Below are 20859 nucleotides of genomic sequence, written 5' to 3' on the forward strand. Positions count from 1 at the left end.
GAGCTAAGAAGCTAAATAGCCACCTCCCCTAGCCACAGGATCACCCCCCCTCCCCGCCCTCTCAGTGGTTGAAAATGGAAGATGGAAGCAGATGCTACTGAAGAGAAGCAATGGAAGCCGGAGTCAAAGGAGGCGAGCAGCCTCCCGCTCAGTCTGGAGGAGGAGGTGGGAGTGGGAGGCTGGTTCGCCCAGTAAAGGGATGAGCAGGAGCCCCACCCCTGACATCAGGATTGTAGAACCTGTCAAGGCCTCTTCGTTGTCAAGAGAGGCCCAGGGAGGGGTTAGTGACATACCCCGGGGAGTTTGGGCGAGTTTGCCGCTCACTGAAATATTTGGTAGATATTTCAGCAACACTGCCTGGTGGTTTTGGTTTTCGTTTCCTATGATCTGAGGTGAAATAAAGGTAAAATGAATTCCTTCTTTCAGCTGTTACCACTAGCTCACAGTTAGATGACAGGTCCATGTCTGTGTGACATAGTAACAGGAATCTCCAGATGCCTCCGAGGGGTCTCTGGACATCAAGGCTGTGTCCTACCCTGCCCTCCCACCCACCCACCCACCCCACCCCACCCCACCCCACCCCACCCGCACACACAATGGATAAACACAGTCTTCCTCTGGTTTCTGTGCATACAAACATATGTGTCCTGGGCTGACTCTATAAACGTGCTCCTTGCTGCAGTGTCGCAGAAACAAAATATGTCGCTTCCTCCTCATGGGAGACATTGGCATTTCTTACACCAGGAAGGGGTAAGAGGAGTCTCCACTGGCTTTCTGAAGTACTGCTATGGTAGAGAAATGAATAACACCCTGATTGGCCTCGGTGGAGTAGCACCAGGAAAAGGACGGGACTCCTGACACCACGCTCCAGCCATGGCCCAGGAATCCTCTTACCCACAGGCACCGCATTTGAAGGGCAATCAGAGCCAGAGTAGCACAGCCATCAAGGGCCCAGCAAGTCCCTGCAGCCCAGCAAGGACTCGGTGCCCTTTCTGACCACGCAGGCCTGCCGGAGGAAAGGGCAGACAGGCCCAGCCAGCACCAGGCTGTGAAGGACCGACCCTGCCCTTCTCCGCTCCCCATACTCTGGCTTGGCTCCCTCCTTGGCACTGATAAAGTGTCAACCCCACCCCCAGGAACTTGTGTTAACACTTTGCTCCGAGGCCCAGGGACCAGCAACTCCAAGCGGCTGGAGGCTTGGAGCCCTGGGGAGGGAAGAGGAAGGGGACCAAAAGGGAGACCACTGGTTGAGAGTCAGCTGTGATCGAACAAGTCCTGCCTGGTCTGCTTCTGTCATTGACTGGCCGGGTCCCATCCCCACCCTGGGTCTCAGTTTACTCGTCAGAGAGAGACTGACTTAGCAACCCGGGTGACCTGTACAACTGCCCATAGGGTTTGCATGACTGCAGTCTTCACAGAAGCAGATTGTGTGGCATTTTTCCTACGGAGCCACTGGCCAGTTCAAAGTTCAACCCCCGCTGTTCAGTCAGCTGCCCATCACTGAACCATGGGTGCTGCCTGCGCTCCTGCTTTGAGTGAGGAGATTGGGCCATGTGTGCTATGTAATCAGTCTTAAGCAGCGTTCCTTAATGTGTGTGCCAATAACCCAGCGCTGGTTAAAATAGGGGTTGGACTCAGGTCTGGTGCATTTCTCACAAACTTCCCGGGCTGCCTACGTTGCTAGGCCTGGGTCCACAGCTGAACTTGCAAAAGCGTGGCCCACAGGCCGGTCTAAGCTTCACTTCCCTGCACGCACCTGTTTGCTCGGTGGTGTGCGACCTGGGGGCAGGAACGGACACAGAAAAGGGCTGTGAAAACACCTGGGGAAGGGCAGAGTAGTGCGTAGTGCACGTGGGCCGTGGCCTTGTTAGGATTTCTTTGCCTCGTTGCTCACTCTGTTTCTGCACCTTCTCAACCTTTCCCCCGGTCTCCTGGTTTCCATGCCTGGGCTGCTGAGTCAGTGTGACCAGCCAAGAGCAAATACTTTCACATCGCCAGGCAGGAAATGACAGTTCCCAGGCAGTGTGGGACAAGCCCCGAACATACCATGTATGATTGGTTCAAGTGAACACACACACACACACAGCTGCAAATGCAGACAGACGATTAGACTGGAAGGGGAATCCATGTAAGATGAGGGCTGGTGAGTCTTTAGCATGGTCAGCTCCCAGTCTATGACCCAGGTCCACTTCAGCGTACCTCTCCAATCTTCACAGGTGGCCATGAGGAGGCTTGTGTAGTATGTTCAGTTGTTCACTGAGGACCTTCCCGGATGGGTCTGTGAGGATCCCGTGGCTCGTGAAGCCCGCAAGTTACCTGAAGGGCCTCACAGAACCGCCCGGAGAGACACACTCCTTGTCTGTAATGTGGAGGCTAAGCCAGTCTCCTTGTCTAGAACAGAATTGATCTTGCCTATGTTACAAGTTGTTGTGATCCCACAGTCAAAACAAAGCAATTATATGAACATATATAGTGATTATATAGAAGTACATGACAAAGCAAAAGAATTGTATTCACTGCTCCCCGGGGCTGTATTCACTCCCTGCAAGGGAGGACCATTCCACCATCTCTTCTGTTTGTGTCCACACCGGCTCCGGGGAACCCTTCAAGGTCGGTCCAAATCAATGCTGCCTCCGTCTTACTCTTCTCAAGTCCTGAGATAAGCGTTTTGCTCAAGAATTTTCTGTATGGTAGGGGACAGACAACAGAAAAGTAGGTGAAGGGAGACATCGGACAGGGCAAGATATGACAAAATAATAATTTATAAATTATCAAGGGCTCATGAGGGAAGGGGAGCGGGGAGGGAGGGGGAAAATGAGGACCTGATGTCAAGGGCTTAAGTGGAGAGCAGATGTTTTGAGAATGATGAGGGCAATGAATGTACAGATGTGCTTTACACAATTGATGTATATATGGATTGTAATAAGAGTTATATGAGCCCCTAATTAAATGATTAAAAAAACAACCCAGGGACAAGGGAACAACAAGTGATCCAAATCAGTGGTGAGGATGGTGTAGGAGGCCTGGTAGGGAATGATCAAGGGTAATGTAACTGAAAGGAATTACTGAAACCCAAATGAAGGCTGAACATGATAGTGGGACAAGAGAAAAGTAAAAGGAAATAGAGGAAAGAGCTAGGAGGCAAAGGGCATTTATTGAGGTCTAAATACAGGCATGTACATATTTAAATATATTTATGAGGATGGGGAAATAGACCTATGTGAATATATTTATAGGTTTAGTATTAAGGTAGCAGATGGACATTGGGCCTCCACTTAAATATTCCCTCAATGCAAGAATACTTTCTTTTATTAAACTGGCATTCCATGATGCTCACCTTCCCGACACAATCGCTGAAGACAAAGTGCATAAGAAAATGTGATGAAGAAAGCTGATGGAGCCGGGCTATCAAAAGAGACAATGTCTAGGGTCTTAAAGACTTGAAGGTAAACAATCGGCCATCTAGCTGAGAAGCAACAAAGCCCACATGGAAGAAGCACACCAGCCTGTGTGATCACAAGGTGTCAAAGGGATCAGTTATCAGGCATCAAAGAACAAAAAAAAAAAATCATATCTATGTGAATGAGGGGGAAGAGTGTGGAGTGGGGACCCAAAGCCCATTTGTAGGCAACTGGACGTCCCCTTACAGAAGGGTCGTGGGGAGGAGAAGAACCAGTCAGGGGGCAGTGTAGCAACAAACTTACAACTTTCCTCTAGTTCCTAAATGCTTCCGCCCCACCTACTATCATGATCCTAATTCTATCTTACAAATCTGGCTAGAGCAGAGGATGTACACTGGTACAGATAGGAACTGGAAACAGGGAATCCAGAACAGATGATCCCTTCAGGAACAGTGGTGAGAGTGGCGATACTGGGAGGGTGGGGTGGAAAGGGGGAACCAATTACAAGGATCTACATATAACCTCCTCCCTGGGGAATGAACAACAGAAAAGTGGGTAAAGGGAGATGTCGGACAGTGTAAGATATGACAAAATAATTTATAAATTATCAAGGGTTCATAAAGGAGGGGGAGCAGGGAAGGAGGAGGGAAATAAGGAGCTGATGCCAGGGGCTTAAGTGGAGAGCAAATGTTTTGAGAATGATGAGGGAAACAAATGTACAAATGTGCTTTACACAATTGATGTATGTATGGATTGTGATAAGAGTTCTATGAGTCCCCAATAAAATGATTTTTTAAAAAGAATTTTCTGTATGGATCTGGAAAGCAAGGATTCTGTTTCATCCCAGACCCCACCCACGTCAAAGTGGTGGCCCCGGTCCATAGCATCACACCACAGACCTGCAACCAGGACAGGGTGGCCCTCTAGGGTGAGGGACAGGTTTGATGGTGGAGAAACAGATGGCTAACCCCACACTGCCAATGGAAATGGCACTTGCCCACACTGCGAGCACCACTTTAAAGTCTGGGTAGCTAGGGGACGCCTAAGAGCACAAGTCCAGTAATAGACTAGACTGTATAGCTGTGCTTTGGGGGCTTGGAGAAGCCACTGTGCGCCCACTCATTCTCCTTTGCCTTAGAAATTGCTAGCTGAAGCCAGAAGGGAGCCAGGTGTACAAAGCTTGGGCCTCCGCGACACTCTGCCAGCCCAGCCTGGGAAGCATCGGGTCTCACTCTGAGAAAGCGCAGAGCCTCAGAGAAGAGTAAAAGGGCAGTTCTCACCCATAAGGACAAGCCAGCATATCTGTGTGTGTGTCAGGCTTCACCCAGGATACCTAGTCGGCATGAATCTGAAGTCTCTCGAAACATCTTTGACGAACAGGGCTGCATGGCCCTGGGTTTCAGACTTGAAGTTTCTCCTTGATTGAGAGCTCCTACTTAGCTTACTTGTGGATCCCCAAATCTCATCTTCAGGTGCACGCAGGATTTCAGTTGAGCTGGTGCCCTCTTTTCTGCACTGCCCAATTGCAAGAACCACGTAAAATCCTAAACTAGGAAGACCAAGCTGAACCCCCCCTCGGGCTGGTACAGGGGGATCGTGTCAGTGCAAACTGCAGCAGGAATGTTCGCAGGGGAAGCACGGGAGCCGGGTAAGCCTAGGTTTGAGTCCTGCCTGCACCTACTCATCTTGGGCAGGAGTCTGCCTTCCCTCTGCCTCAATTTCTTGACCTGTAAAATGGAGATTGTGGCAATAGCCTTGTGAGAGTTTGGAGGAGTCTTGGATGTAAAGTGGCCAGCCATGCCTGGCACAAAATAGATACTTGAGATATGCTAGTTCCCTTCCCTTTCTTGACATCGGAGCACCGAGCCAATTTCTTGGGATCCGGGCTGTTCTAGAAAACCCAGCTTGGGCCCTGGCTATTCCGACAGCTGCTGCTGCAGGGAGCTTGCCCATCCCGGGAGTTGTTAGTTATCCAGGGGCAGTAGGTCTGGCAGTGTACCGGAGTTCTCTGTGAATGAGCTGATGCCTGTCTTCTCTCCATCCTCAGACGCAGGCCAAAGCACCCTAAAGGAACTATTGTCATTGCCTGCTCGCTGCAAAATGACTCTTCGCTTACCCCCTGGAGGGGGGGGCGGTTGCCTGTGCCAGGCCAGAGTCCCAGAAAGGGGCCCTGGACCTGCAGTCTGAGAAGGGACAGTGTCAGTCTGACCTGGAAAGCGCCCTTTCTCCAAGGCACTTCCAAGTCTGCTCGGAGCTCTCGGAGCCAGTTGAAATTCTGATCAGGGTCCGCATTGATGACTGATGTCAGGCTCACAGGCAAACGGCTAGGGTGCTGCTCACTGGCCTCCTGATGATGTGTGTAGGACTCAGACATTCCTTGACAATCATGAAAGTCTGTCCCTTCTAGGAAACTGTGTCCTGGTAATCCCGGAGATAGCTAGAAAGCCAAGGGCTAGATAAGTAATCACGCAGTTTTCAAATGACTCCGTCCAGAGTGAGTCTTTGAGTGCTTTCTGATCTGATGTACGACATTTGTACAGAGGTAGAATTGTCTCTGCCATCTTTCGCACGGAAGTTGGTGCACATTCCCCATAAGAGTTTGTACACAGGCATGAGTCACCATTGCGGGCAGCCGACCCTGGCCACTGGGAGAAGAGTCAAGCGATGGCTGCTGAGCCGGAGCCGCAGGCTCGCATGGCCCCAGCTGAATCAGAGCCCAGCCTGAGCTCCACGGGGCAGGCAGTTCAGCAGGCCAGGCCACTCACACCAGCATTGAGTGCTTCTGTCAGAGTGGTTTTTCTTTCTCAGTTAGTCCTCTCCCCACCCTCCCTACCTTAGATTATTTTTTGGCTTTACTGACTCAGAAGTGTATGGGAAAGTCCAAAGTAGCAGAAAAGAGAAGCATCTCCCGTAGCCCAACTACCCAGGAGCAAGTATAGTTCGTGGATCCTTTAAAGTCCTTTTCTATGCTCTTATATTTTCCCATGAGCCCAGGTGGCACTGTCTGGTAAGCATTGCACTGCTAGCCACAAGGTTGGTGGTTCAAATCCACCAACAGTTCCATGGGAAAGGTTGAGGCTGTCTGCTACCATAAAGAGTCACAGCCGTGGAAGCCCTGTAATGGATCATTATGAATCATAATGAACTTGATGACAGGGGAGGGTGTTTGGGGAAGGGGGAGTTAGTGAGGAATGATACACTTTTGTGTTTTACTTTTTATAATTTAATATATCTTAAAGGATTTTCCCTGTTATAAACATTTTTCATGATGACCTAATAATCTATTGCAAGTATAAATTGACTAACAAACACCCTATTAGAAAGCTATGTTAAAGTGACCGTTGGCATCTTTGTGCGTGAAGATTCACTGGGCCTTAGATTACCCGCTTTGGGCGGTTACATTTCTGCACATGGCATATTTTCAAAGGACTCTTCATGCTTACTCCCAAGTGATCCTTCAGAGAGTTTTTTAACCAGTCCTGGTCTCACCAACAAGTGTCTGTCTCAGTTCATCCTTAACCTCATTCTATTTATTAAAGGAGCGAGGGGGTTGAAATGTGCTCTTTCCACATTCTGATGTGACAGAGATGATGGGGGAGACAGGACACCCAACCTTTATCAGAGCAAAAAAGCCCCACTTGCCCTACCCTCCTGTGCCCCCTGCAGGAAAGTGGGGTACAAATACCCATTTAGACTCCTCATCAGGGCCCTGACCTGATGATATAGTTGGCATAATAACTAATTAGCCTTAATGATAAGGAGGCCAGGCTCCTTGTCTTCTGGCCCAGAGGTTTCTCCAGTCACTTTTCACTTTCAAAGCCTTTCACTGAACCCCACCACCCCTAAGAAGAGCTCTTCACTGGTCCCTTGGGTAATCTTCGAGGTTTGAACGGCCCTGTGAGGCTTTATCAAGGATTTTTGTGCTGACTGTCTAATGCTCACGACAGTCTTGGGGGGAGAATACTCATTCCCCAATTTTACACGTGTATTAGCTTCCTAGGCTGCATGAAAAAACAATGATTACAGAATTGGACGAAAGTCCAAACCCCAGGTATCAGCAGGACCCGCCCCCACCCCGACGGCTCCTGGAGAGCATCCTTCCTTTTCGCTCCCAGCTTCTAGCGGCTTCCGGAGACTGGGCAGCGTATCTCTGCTTCTCTGCCTCCGACCTGGCGTAGCTTTCTTTCCTCTGTGTTTCTGACCTTACTCTCCTCTATTTCCTAATGGCCCCATTGGATCTGGGGCCCACCTAAATCCAAGATGATCTCATCTCAAGATCTTAATGACTTCTGAAGACCAGAGTTCCAACTTTGGCCACCCTCTGAGACTCTGGGTGGACTTATCTTTGGGAAATGCCATTCAGCAAGGTCTAGAGAGGTTATATGACTCTCCCAAGGTCAGACAGTGAGAGTGGCACAGCTGGCATCTGAACTACAGGCTTCAGCTTCCCACATGATGACCTCATCACTTCCCACTTTCCAACAGGAGCTAAGCAGTGTCTGTCTTCCTGGTGTCATTCCTTTCTCTGTGCTCAGCTCAGTCCCTAAGGGGAGTAGCAGCCCCTTTAAAAGTGACTCAGCCTCATGAACACCGGAACGAAACGGGTGAATTTGGAACAGTGTTAGTGTGGTGAGTACTAGCTCTCCAAATCATGAAGGACGCCGAGGGCAGAGGCCCTTTGTGGCTCTGGACCAGTGTGTGGATGTGGGATCGTGCTTATCACGGGAACCCCCGCGAAGCACTGAGAGAGAGAGATGGGGTCCTCGTCTCCTCAGCCTTCCTGCCCTTCTACAGGGAACCACACTGCACGGCATGACCTGGCACATACTCGGGGAAATGCCTGTGGTGATGAAGTAAAGCTCACCCTGTGCTGGTGAACCAACCTGTAGTGTAGAGCCAGGTGTTCTCCTGCCATGCAGTCTAGCTTCGGTTGGTAAGTTGGTTTGGAGGGCAGGCAAGAAGACCCTGGGGGTGGTCTTCTTCCCGCCTGGGATCCTTTCTTAGTTATCATGGACATCATGAGTTCTCATTCAGCAGAGCCGACTTTCTCAAAAGCATTGTTCACTGACAGTTTGCTGTTGGTACCTGGTCTCCCATGTGGCTAGAAATCTGATCAACAGGCTTTTAGCAAAGTTCTAAATCTACTTGATGCAAAGTGGAGGCTGTGCCAACGGCCTCATCAATAGCAAGGTGTGATTAGACACTTATCAGTTTGGAAGAGCATCCCTCCTATTCCACTCCACTTCCACTCCCTGGGCTTCCGTGCCCCCTAACAATGGTGTACAAAAGGCAGAGCACGCGTTCCTCTAGGCCCCCCCACACCCGCACCAGAGCTGCCAGCTTACCAGCTGTCACAGCATGCCTTTAATGGGTTTGTGAAACCCAAGGACCTGACCCATTTCTCCCCTGGGGAGAGAGTGTCATTCGGGATGCCAAGCTGAGAAGCAGGAGTCTCTCGCAACTTTATGAGGCCAGCTCTGTGGACCATCCACACACACAGTGCTGGCCTTCCCGGCTTCCAGAATCTGTTTAAAACAGGTGCCGCCGTGTTCTACTCCTGTACCGTCTTCCTTCCTCCTTCTCAGTTTTACCCTCTTGGCGGCCTGCTTGCAGCTCATCGTCTCCAGCGTGGCTGTCTGGATTCAAGGGCATTGACTCATTGTCTTCAGTGTTCCTAACAGGTCGATAAGCGTGTGAGCTAGCCTGCTGTCCAAACTCCGTTGTTTAGTGTCTGTTGTGTTTTGAGAGAATCCATGCCTTCCAGGAGCTTCTAAACTGGTTGGAAAGGAGATCATGGAGCAATACAAGGCAAGATAAGATTTAAGGCTCAAAAAAAAAAAGATTTAAGACTTTTGGAACAACCTAATGAGGTGGGATTCAAAGATGGGCATCAAAGACACTCATAAATACCCCAAAATTGTTCTAAAAATGTTGTGTATGCAAGCATACATTTCATGGTAGAAGTTCACCCCAAAAAGCAAAGACCCTTTTGAGCAATCAGAGCTTATGAAAGAGCACCCATTGCGCCTTGGGTGCCGCTAAGGCCTCCGTTCGGTCTGCAAGCTGAACCTCGGGAAGTGGTTGCACTCAGAGAATCGCAGGGTAGGAGCCAGCCCTGGAGGAAGGGATTCTCTGGAGGCCCCACGAGAAGACTGTTCCACTGAGAACCTGTGACCTTCCTTACCTCCCTCTCCCATCCGCTTTAGAGGGCCATGAAGCTCAGCATTTCATGCAGGGCCCTGGGCTCCTTTCCTGCTCCCTCACTCTCGCCTCCTGTTCTGAACGGCGCTGGACTCAGATCACGGTGGACAGTAATCAATACTTGATGAGTGTGAGAGTTAACTGAAGTCATAAATGTGAGAGGGCTTTGTAAACAGCAGAGCATTGCCGCAGCACAGAGACCCTGTCATTAAGTACGTGCGTTTGGTGCTTTCCCAGCAGCCTGCACCAAGCAGAGCAGCGTCTTCTCCCTCTTGAAAGTGACCCCTTCCCCTTAATGGGACTCAAAGGGCCAGCCAGCTGATGGAGTGTCTGTGTGCTGGCCACATGAATGATAGCTGGGCCTTCCATGCTGACAAGATGTGCAGGGAAAAGATGAGCAGTTTCCTAAGAGCCCGAGGTGACCTCACCCTCCCAGGGCTTGGCCTCTTCGCCCCTACCCCCGCTACCACACCACCCCTGCAGCCCTCGCCCACTCCAGGACTTGGCGATCCCGGCAGTTCTTGCTGTCTTCCTCCAGGCTGGCAGACATGGGAGAGGAGGGGGATGTTAGATGCCTCTGGGGGACCTGCTTCAACCAGTGGGACACCTTCTACCAAGGCAGCAGAACGTTGTACTCTCTGTAGCCTCTTGGGACAATCGAAACGAGCAAGTGCTCTATGGCTGTACTCTGTGTGTGTCTCGAACCCTTTCCTACCCACACCCTGCCAGCAGCTAGAGACTAGGTCTTCCCTGGATTTTGTTTTCCTCGCCTGTGTGCCGTCCAGTAGAGAAAGTGACTCCCAGGAAGCTGGGTGCTTTGAAAATGGGAGAGACTTTTAAAGGGATTGGTTGAAGATGACAGGCGTTCTCAAAACAAGTTAGGAAAGATCAAGGTGATCACCGAACGCAACAATTTTTCTGCTAAAGGAAGCCATGTCTGGCCTGACAGAATGAGCTGTAAGCCAAGAATTAGGAGGCTGTGTTCCAGATCAGCAAGTCACTTAACCTTTCTGAGCTTCTAACTCCGCCTCCATAACTTGAACAGTGCATCTCCCTTGTCTCTCAAGGAGCCCTGAGGACATAGTGCTTACCCGTTGGGCTGCAATCGGAAAAGCCGGCAGTTTGAAACCCCCAGCTGCCTCTCAGGACAAAGACAGGACTTTCTACTCCAGAGAGTTACCGCCTTGGAAACTCACCGGGGCAGTCGGCATTGACTCGATGGTGCTGGGCTTGGTTTGGTTTGTGAACTGTTTCCTAGGATAACTGTGAGGATCGATGGAGCCTATGACAGCAGGAGATGGGACAGCCTTGCTCTTCCAGGGCTCGCTCGTGTTCTGTCTTTGTCAGGATGCAATCTTACCATTTTTTTCTCCTCCTCTTTTTTAGGGGAATGTTTTGTAATCAGCACCTGCTCAGCCTGGTCTTGTTTAAATTTTATTGTGATTTGGGTGGAAGTTTACAGAGTGCATTGGTTGTTCGTTTAATGATTCATAACATTTTGTTTGGGGACATTGATCGGCAGCCCCACAGTGGAGCCTCTGCCTTTCTTTCCCGAGCCCTTCCTGCCTTTTGAGCTTTATCCCAGTGGCTCTCGTGGAGGTTGCCCCAGGGGGGCACAGACTTCTCTAGTGTTGCTCTGCACCTCAGAGCCTGCTTCTGGGTGGACTACATGTCGAGCCATGGTGGCGAGTTCCGTTCCAGGTCTGAACAGGGTCTCAGGACCGCAGTCTCAGGGTCCTGCCAGTCTCCATCACACCCACCAATCTGGCCTTTTTTTATTATTTTTCTTTTTGCCCCACATTTATCCCACTCCAGTTAGGACCTGCTATTGCGATCCCTGCAGAGCAGCCAGTCAACTCGGTGTTGTTCTCTCAGGGCCAGACTGGGGTTCGCGTGGTCCACTCATTCTTGATGGACTCAGTCTTCCTTTGCATCTGTGCCTTTCTTACTCCCCTTTGCTCGGATGGGGAGGGACCAGCGGGTGCCCCTTAGATGGCCCCTCACGCGCATTTTAAGACCCTGGTTGCTATTCACCAAAGTAGGATGTGGAACAGTGTCTGTCGTAGTGCCCTTTCAACTCTGGCCCCAACCCCCCAAGTCAGCGAATCATTCCTTCAAGGTGTCTGGTGATGGTCTTTAACCAGACACTGAGCGCACTGCTCTATTCATGGATATGCTTGAAGCACCTGCAAAGACGAGGGCTTTCAGAAGTTCCTTTAGTTCTTGGAGCTGGAAGCGAATAGGAGCCGCTCGTACCTCGGTATAAACATCCTCTTTGAACTGTGTATGTACATGTATATGGTTCATATGTTCTTCATGCGTGTCTGTCCGTGGTATCCACACCTAGACCATTGTCACTACTGTTGTTGCCGGACTGTGGGTGTGTAATAGTATTTACCTCTGTTACGTTAGTGCTCTGGCCAGCACCTTCCTTTGCCTTGATCATTTTGTCTGGTGCTCGTTTTAGTGGGAAATGTCTGCTGTTTTCCTTCCCTAACTGCTTTCTGCCATACCCGGTTCCAGCTCTCATCGGTTTTGCTCTGTTGGTTGGTTTTCATTTAAAGACAAAGGGGCTTCAAAAAGGTTTGTGGAAAAATCCCCTTATCTTCCCATTCCATTTTTCCACCAACTTTCTGACTCCCCCTCATATATGAAGCATCTGTTGTGGGCCAGAAGATTGACAATTGTCATAAGAGCCCTACCGGGTCGAGTTGCTTTGGCATGCTCCCACGTGAGAAACCAGAAACTCGCAACGATTATGTAGCTGCCTGTGGCCATACTGCTGAGAAGTGAACACCTAGATTTAAATCCAGATCTGTTGCTGTTTCTTTTCGGTTGTCTAGCCCCGCAAATCTTATAGACTCCTTTATCCTTTACCATCTGCCCTGGGCCAAGTCCACCCTCTTAACTGAACTTGCTATCACAGTTTTCTGGATTTTTAAAAATGTCCCTCCCCATTGGACTTCTGATGTTCTTCTGGGCACTGCCGCCAGCAGGCCTGCCTGGTCTCGAACGAAGTGTGTACGGGCGCTGATGGTGCCCGTTTTAGAGGCAGTCACCCGCCCAGGCCTCTCTACCCACCTGTGAGGAGGCTGCCTTCTCAAGCGTACAGGGAGGAGGCATGCCAGCAGGTTATTACTGTCCTCCGTTCTGGAAATCACTACGCATAAATGACTCAAACAATGAGGCTTTAGCTCTTGGGGCCCTACTGAAGGAAAGCAGCCTCTTGTCAGAAACATTGCTTAATCTCTTCACTCCTTTGAGGCAGGGCAGGGCAGGGCCCTTCAAAGATGGAAACAGGAGATAGACTATCTAACATTACTGGGGAGTGGGCAGGGCTGTCAAAAGCTGCTTGTCCTCTGAGACCTGAGCCCTTGGAATCGTTGCTATGGATGGTTGAATTGGCTCTGGGTAGGGTTGGCACTGCCAGGGCAGACTGGAAGGATTGGCTGACCACTCAGATCTGCCCACCCACCCCCACTGCCCAGTGCCTTGCTCCCCAGTCCCACCTCCTAAACCTCCTTAGTGGAGAAAGATGGCATAGGGCAGCTCCCATCCCACTGAGTCCCATCTGACTGGCTGGTCCTAAGCCATCCACGCCCAGGGTGGGCCTTCGACTGGGGGGACGCATTTGTAGATGCTGCTCATTCCCCCAGTGCCAGGAACCTACCCTACAATTAGTCAAGAGATAAATCAAAACTAAGCTTGGCTGGTGAAATTCAGGAGCCAGTGATGACCCTTGCCACGCATAAATCCCCGCGGGCCGGTCAAGGGCCTCCGTCTGGTCAGGAGGGTTCGGGATTATCTGGCCCTCTTTGCTGATGTATGGAGTCACCGGCTGTCCGAGTGTTTACGAGCGGTTATCACCTTGGTGCTGTGGCCATTATCAGAGGCAGGGCCGCCTGCCGGGGCCGGGGCTCGCACCCTCTCTATTACCACCTGTCATTGGCAGAGAGTGTGTGCTGATGCTGCCCAGTCCCGGCCGTGGAGGGCAGATAGTTTCTGACGGCTGATCAAAGAGGAGAAGCAAGACCTGATAAAGAGTATGTGTTTCGTGTACTTTTAACTTTGGGAAATGCTGGCATTTGCATCTTCCCAATAAATGCAGTGGATTCCGTTACCTAATCGCCAGGGAGATGGCATGTGCTCAGAGCAACAGAGCACGACCATCATCTCCTTCCTAAAAACGGGATGAAATCAGCTTCCACAGAAGATTTGCTGTATCCTAAAGCAGCATAATTGAAAGTTGGGCTTTGACGTGATCTTGCATGTAAAATCTAATCTTGGCATTCAGCAGAACATCGTGTACTTTTTGGAACTGGGGAACAGCTTTGGCTTAAGGAAAGATCTGTGCTTGAAGATACTATCACCAGACTCTCTTGCCAGGGTCTCCAAAATGGTGCCCGGGTGGTGAGCCTGCCTTTGGGCAGCTGCGAGATGGCATGCAGTGGAGAACAGCGGCATCAGGAGATCTGCCTTTGGGGACCAAGTCAGCCACAAACTTGCTTTTTGATCTTGGGCCACAACTTCTCCCAGCTTCAGCTGTCAAATAAAGAAGAACTAGGCATGGGCTCCAGGATGCCGCGGGTTATAGTTTTCTCCCTCCGCGTAATCACTGTAATGCATCCTTCAAATGGTGGTCTGAGGACAGGCTGTCATTTCACACAGGGCGACGTACCGGTGTTTGGGTTGAACCTGGAAAGAGACGTCCCTGCTCAATCCCAATTTCTGAAGCTCCTGAGGTTTTTCAAGATAACCCTTCATAGCGCTGGTCCAGGGCCAGCAGCACCCACGTGTTTCATGGCGTGCTCCCCTGCCTTCAATCTGCTGAAGGACCGAAACGGCCCCGGGTAGGGGGCTGGGTAGCAAAGAGGACAGCCCATCTTCTGAAGGGGTACACTCAGGGCTGAATGTCTCCTGTGTGCCGCAGGTTCCTTTGACCGCAGCGTGACCCTGCTGGAGGTGTGCGGGAGCTGGCCGGAGGGCTTCGGGCTGAGGCACCTGTCTTCCCTGGAGCACACAGAGGAGGGCCTCCGAGAGCGCCTGGCCGACGCCATGGCCGAGTCCCCGAGCCGAGACGTGGTGGGAGCTGGAACAGGTAAATGCCGGTGTCCGTCTCGGAGCCTGCCTTGGTTATGTCTGGCATCCGGTGGGCTAAAGCTGCTTTGGTGGGCAGTGGGTGTCTGTTTTAACCATGGGTTTCTTCAGTCAGCACTCTGCTTGCTGCCAGGTTTGGGAAACGTCGGGTGTTGGGAGACATTTGGAAGGGGCGTTCCCAGTGGAGCTGTCACCTGCTACATGGAACAGCACATACACAGTGCCGGGAGAAACACAGTCCCATTGTAGAAGCGGCTCCCAGAGGAAGGGAGAGCCCTTAGGTTTTCCTTAGGCACCGGGAGCTGGAATTCAGGCCGCACGTGGGGAGGATCGATACCCACTGGGGTGAAACAAGTGCGCAGTAGGGAGGGGCTGGCCTGAACCCCTAGGCCGCCTTATGCCCTGCACTCTTGCCTCTGATCAAATCCAGCAAGCGGGCACTGGAGTGGCTTCCTACGTCCACAGAGCAGTCAGAAGGCACCCGAAATGACGAATGAACCCTAGCCCAGGAAAGCATGCCTACACACACACCCTGGTATGCCCTCAGAAAAGACTGCAGTCTGCCCAGCTGCACACAACTCTAGTAGGGCTTCCCTCTCAGTTTGCCAAGTCCCTTCTGGATAGTCCTCATAGCCAAGGAATTCTAGCTACTGGGCTGCTGTGGCCTTCCGTGCTTCTGAGCTCTGGGAATATTGCGGCAGCAGAGCTGAGCTTCCTGAGATCCCTGGTAGCATGTCATGGGGCTGCTGAGACTGCTGTCCGGAGGCCTTCCCACTCGTGCTTGCCTGAATCCTCTGATCTGCGAGCTACACCGTCCCTGCTCAGCAGCATGTCTACTTGAGAAAAGGGACCCAGTGCAGAAACCCTCCGCCCCCCTGGGGTGTGAAGCAGGACCAGAGGGTGGAGCCTTTTTTTGCAGGGTTTGGAATGCTGGCCTTACTACACAGGCTCACTCCTCTGTGGATCCCCACGCCTTCTTTTAAATATTGGGGTTTAGCAGTTGAGCTTCCTGCTCTCCTTCCCCAACCCCATGCCCGTATATGTTCCCACAGTGGCTAGGAGGCGACTCCTCTCTGTCCCCACAGGACGAGCTTAGTGGCCTGCCTTTAGTACTGACACAATAAAAGGCAGTTGGCTAGAGACGGGAGCTCCTTACCTGGCCATTGGAGTCCTCCTACTCGGGAAAGAAAGGGAGATGGAAACTTTGGAAGATACAGCACCCTTCTGTATACACACACAAAGATGTGTGCACACCACTCCACCCCAATCACAAGAACCCCAGCTTGGGCGGTATGCCCTCATGCTATTGTCCTATCACCTGGGCGCCATTTCCGGGGGCTCTAACCCTGTTTGCATGAGAAGCTGGATTTAGAAGGAAAGCTTTAGCCTTCTTCCGCCTCGCTCCTGGTGTCCCTGAAAAAAGGCCCTCAGTTGTTAGCTGCTATTAGAGGTTTAAGTCCATGTGGAGGTGCCTCAGCACGCCTGGTGAGCTAGCCCCTGGCCACCCTGCGGGGCACAGATCTCCCGACATTGCTGAGAATTGAAGGTGACACAACCGGCTAAACCTCGCTCCCGGCACAGCCATTCCCCAACCTCAGTTACATAGGCCAGTCGACTGCCACTGCTTAGACTCGCTCTTCCAAAGACCAGAGGACCGCCTGGCTCTGCACTCCTCTCCTGCTGAGAAGCCCCTGGCAGCGTCTCAGCTCCATTCAGCGGGCACACGTGGAGGTGCAGTCCATCTGCTTTGTGAAACTTCAGACTGGCATAGAAAATCAGTCACCTGAGGAAAACGGGCAGCCATTCATCTGCCAGAAGCTGCGGGATTCTGAAGAGCAGTGTGGCCTTAAGCTGGTTCGTGACATAAGAGAGAAAGAGAGAAGTGAAAGCTTCAGCCCACAGGTCAGAGAGGGAGAGGCTCCCTCTTTTGAATAGAGGACTTCATTTTCTTCCACAAGCTGTCACCCAAGGGGTCCATTTCGTTTTCTCTGACCACTAGTTGTATGTTTCCCTTCTCTTTCATTCTGTCTGTCTTTAACCTGCCCTCTGCTTGAACAAAGGAAGTAAAGCAAATGTTGTGGAAGGTAACCTGGGAGGCGCAGTTTACTCCAGACGCACAGTTTTAGCCGGGCAGTGCAGTCCAGGGCGGCCTAGGGCAAGTGAGGACCAGCCAGGTGCCCAGAAACACACAGGGAAATAAAGGTAGGTAGTACAATTGGGGTAAGACTGCCTAGAAAGTCACCCTTTACCCATAACAGCCTCTCAGGCATCTCTCTTCCCACAACCCTACATCTCTATGTGGCTCATAGAGTAAACAGATCGGGTGGCATGAATGTTTGCCTCTGTTGGGCAGTCTGATGCACCAGAGATAAGTCATTTCCTTCAGTGACTTAGAGCAGGCCATTTGTTTGACCTGGCAGCCTCCTTATCAAGTATGGTTGGTTCACAGAGACCAACTTAGAACTGGCTCTCGTGAGCCCTGACCCTGCAGCTCCCAGTGAGGCAGCAGGCGCCTCGCTGGTAGCCAGGGGTAGCCAAGGGAGTCCAGGTGAATGTTGAGCAGCCTGCTTTCAAACGGGAAAGTCAGGAGTTGAGCGTTTGCAGGGGCCCATAGTGTAAAAATCCCTAATGTGGCCAAGTTCCGTCTATGACTGTGATACAGGGGCTAGTTGGCTTCCTGAAGGCCACCTCATCAACAAGTCGCAGCACCCCACTGGTCAGCTATATTGTAAGGCAAATCAGGGCTCCCCAAAACTAAGGCAAACCCTCTTCGTACTCCCTATTCAAAGAGTAGGAACCCTGTGGGTAAAGCCATTAGGTAGAAACGGTAAGGGTGGCCATTTGAACCCATTAAAGCTGTTCCCAGCAGGCCAGGAGACCCTCCAGGGCGGTGCTCCTCTGACCTGTGACATCACTGTGAGTCCATAGCGGCAGCATTCAAAGAGCGAGCCGTCTGTGGGCTGATGGAAAGGCAGGATCTCGGACCCTACCCAGCCTTCCCGCATTAGAATCCACATGGCACAAATTTGTATGCATGTCACAGTTTGAGAAGCCCTCTTTACAGTATGAAGATCTGCTGAGGCAGGTCTGCCCTCAGTCATGGCTGCGGATCCCTTAGTCCACTTAGATCACGTGTGTAGTTTACCAGCCCAGCTCCAAACGAACGGCTGCAATGCTTGCTGTCTTGCTCATACCCGCAAGCCCCGGCCTGTGTTACCCATTCAGCAAAGCCCCTCTCTGCAGTTGGTCCACTTGAGTCCTCTGCTTAGGCCCGGGTTGCTGCTGAAGAGCCATCGCTGTTCCCATTGGTGCCTCTACAAGCTTTTCGGTCTCCGGTCTCTGTTGGACCGTGGTCCTCCGAACGCATTTTCCCAGCCTGCCCACTTCCCCTGCTCTGTCTGCGCTCACCTTTTCCAGGGCGGGCAGTGCCTCCCACAGTCTGCAGTAGCTCTGCAGTGAGCGCTGCGAATGACTCCCGCTCGTGCCCAAGGCGTTGACAGCGGGCTGCAGGCCGCTTAGTGCCTGGCGGCCAGCCTCTTCCGGCTATCTCAGGCGAGGGCCCACCTGGGCCGGCCAGGCTGAGCTCTTGTCTTCAACCGCGCCTACATGCTCAGTTGTTTCACAGAGGGGTTCTGTGGTTGCTTTTGAGTATGGACCAGGTAGGCTCCGCCTAGCATCTTTCTTTTTCTTCCTCAGGAATACAACGTCAAGCTTCCCCATCCTCGTTCTTCGTAAATCCCTTACCCCACCATCTCTCAAAGAAAAGTGCCAGTTATCATGTCAGAAATCTCTGACTTCCTGCCATCCGGATCCCAAAGGCCCAGCAGCCACACTCATCTCTCCTGCAGTTCCTGCAGCCACCTTGCGAACCCCGTCCTGTGCGCCCAAGTACCTGCCTGAGGCGCCTGCTTTCTGGTTACTTCTCAAGCCCCTCCTGGGTCTTCCTCCTCTGGGGCCCAGTTGTCTCTTCTCAAAGGCCTATCTTGGCTCTTTTTTCTAGTTGTGGTTGTTTTTAAATAGTAACTGTATTATGCATTGGGTAAAGGTTTACCGAGCATAGTCATCAGTTTTCCGTGCAACAATGTATACGGATTGTGCTTCATCTCATTCATTCATTCATCGCAGGCCACTCCAGGCAACCTCTGTGTTTCCCTGCCCCCTCCTGCCAGCTCTCCTCCCCCTCCAGGGCTTTGTCCCCCTTGATCTCAAGTGGTCCGTCATTGTAAGGTGTGTGTACCTCACTAGTGTTACTGGTCCCTCTTTACACCACTCTCACCTCAGGGTCTCTGCTTCAACGACTAGCCGTACACTTGATGCTTTCCACATGTCTCCATGTTGGCTTTAGCTCCTGGACACCAGAAGCATCTGTCCAGTCACCTACTGACATTTCCACTTTGGAATCCTCTCCGTGAACCAAGCCCTGCCCATCTCCGTGCGCACGAAACCCCACCTGAGCTGCCACTTCCTTGCTCCCCAGGTTCCCCTCTGCTCCGAGGGGATCTAGCCCACTGGGGGCTTCCTAAAGGCTCCTGCTCTCTGCCCGCCAGACCCCCCCCCCCCGCACACACTCTTCTTTCTGCCTGGAATGCTGGCTCCACAGCCCCCTCCTCTAGGTCAGCCCTCACAGAAGAACGGGACTAAGTCCTGCTTACTTGACATTCCTTTTAGTATTGCCTTTGCTAGAAAAACCCACTTTTTATAAGAAGCAAAATATTTCTTTCCATCTGCTAGTTTGTGTGTAGTTAAATATTCAATCCAATACAGTAAGAAAACGAATAAACACCTGGGTACACTTTAGACTCTCTTTAGACTTTAATTCTTTAGATCTGTGTCTCTGCCTTATTTAGATCTGCGTTTCTCTGCCTTCTCCTCCAATGGCCACCAGCACCTCCTGCCTCAGCCACAGATCCTGATGGTCCAATTCCAGTGTCCTTGACCCCGCTCAGTTGTAGGGCAGCTTCCCTGCGGAGCTCACTAAGCCAGCTCTCGATGACGTGGTCCCTTCCTGAGAACGTGTTTCCTGCAGTCCTGGGCTCCTCCTGTTTGATGCTCTAGGAAAAGCGGAAGAGAGGCTTCAGCTTTTACTCTTAGGGATCACACAACAGGCTTGTCTGCCTCCTGCCTAGAGTGAGAGAGAAACAGCACACAGGCCTGGAAACGAGCGAGCCACAGATAGACGACGCAGGGGTGACAAGATATTTTTCAAAGGGTGAATCGAACTAAAGGGTAGATGAGTATTTATTGTCCTATTCACTCATCCTCTTGAGGCTAGAAAATTCTTTAAAATGAAGATTTTGGGGTAAAACATAAACTTACCCCAAGGATGATGGTGGGTGGTGAGTGGGAAGGAATGCATTTTACTTCTTGACTCAGTTCACCGAAATGTGCCAAACTTTCACAAAAGAACTTTAGAGGCAATGAATCTGAGTACTTCCTACTTAGTTTCCCTTTGGACAGATGGGGTCGTGACTCTCTACAGGGAGCTCATAGCATGTCAGGGATGTACTGCAGTCCGTTCTTTGCAAAGTGGCGCTTTACTTTATTCTGCATTTTCCTGCTGGCCGCATCGGCCCTCAGCAGAGAAGGCGTTAGCATTGTCTTCCACTCAAGCGCTTCCAAGGGTTTTTCTAAGAAATGACTTTTACTTATTAAAAAGGCTGTTCCTTTTGCCTTTTCTTCCTCATACATTAAAAGCACATTTTGAGCATTACACATAGTATTTAAATGGCCACAAGGAAGTTTCACTCAATTTTAGTTAACTTATCAGTTGATTGACTGTGTTTTGATGAACTAACAATATTCTTTTTGTCTGTGGATACCATCTTCTGTTTGGGACTCTGGAAATTAAACTCGCAAAAAAATGCTCAATAACTATGGCTACTGGTAGCCTAGTGGCTATGTGTTGAGCTGCTAACGGAAAGGTCAGCAGTTCAAAATCACCAGCTGCTCTGAGAAAGGAAGATGAGGTTTTCCACTCCTGTACATAGTTACAGCCTCAGAAACCCACAGAGACAGTTCTTCCCTGTCCTAGAAGGTCACTGTCAAAGGCATGGCGTTTGGTTTGGTTTGTGACTACTGGAGTTACCCCCAGGATTAGCTTTGCCAGTGGGCTTGGAAGCCCTGCTTGCCCACTGCTGAAGGTTGGGAACATTTTTGTCCA

The 20859-nt window shown here is 51.1% G+C and overlaps 1 protein-coding gene across 8 annotated transcripts in view; it reads left to right on the forward strand.

Moving 5' to 3' along the window:
• The window catches only part of BCAS3 (BCAS3 microtubule associated cell migration factor), a 553715-nt gene that overhangs the window by 516816 nt on the left and 16040 nt on the right, over positions 1–20859 (forward strand). For 7 of the 8 annotated variants that reach the window (XM_075561479.1, XM_075561480.1, XM_075561483.1 and 4 more), the window contains one exon: positions 14533–14700. In XM_075561479.1, coding sequence (XP_075417594.1) covers positions 14533–14700 — 168 coding nt within the window. Of the gene's footprint in view, positions 1–14532; positions 14701–18395; positions 18640–20859 lie in introns of those variants that run through there. The other variant, XM_075561485.1, reaches the window with a different exon arrangement.

Source organism: Tenrec ecaudatus, chromosome 10, assembly GCF_050624435.1.
Source record: "Tenrec ecaudatus isolate mTenEca1 chromosome 10, mTenEca1.hap1, whole genome shotgun sequence".
Lineage (NCBI taxonomy): Eukaryota > Metazoa > Chordata > Mammalia > Afrosoricida > Tenrecidae > Tenrec > Tenrec ecaudatus.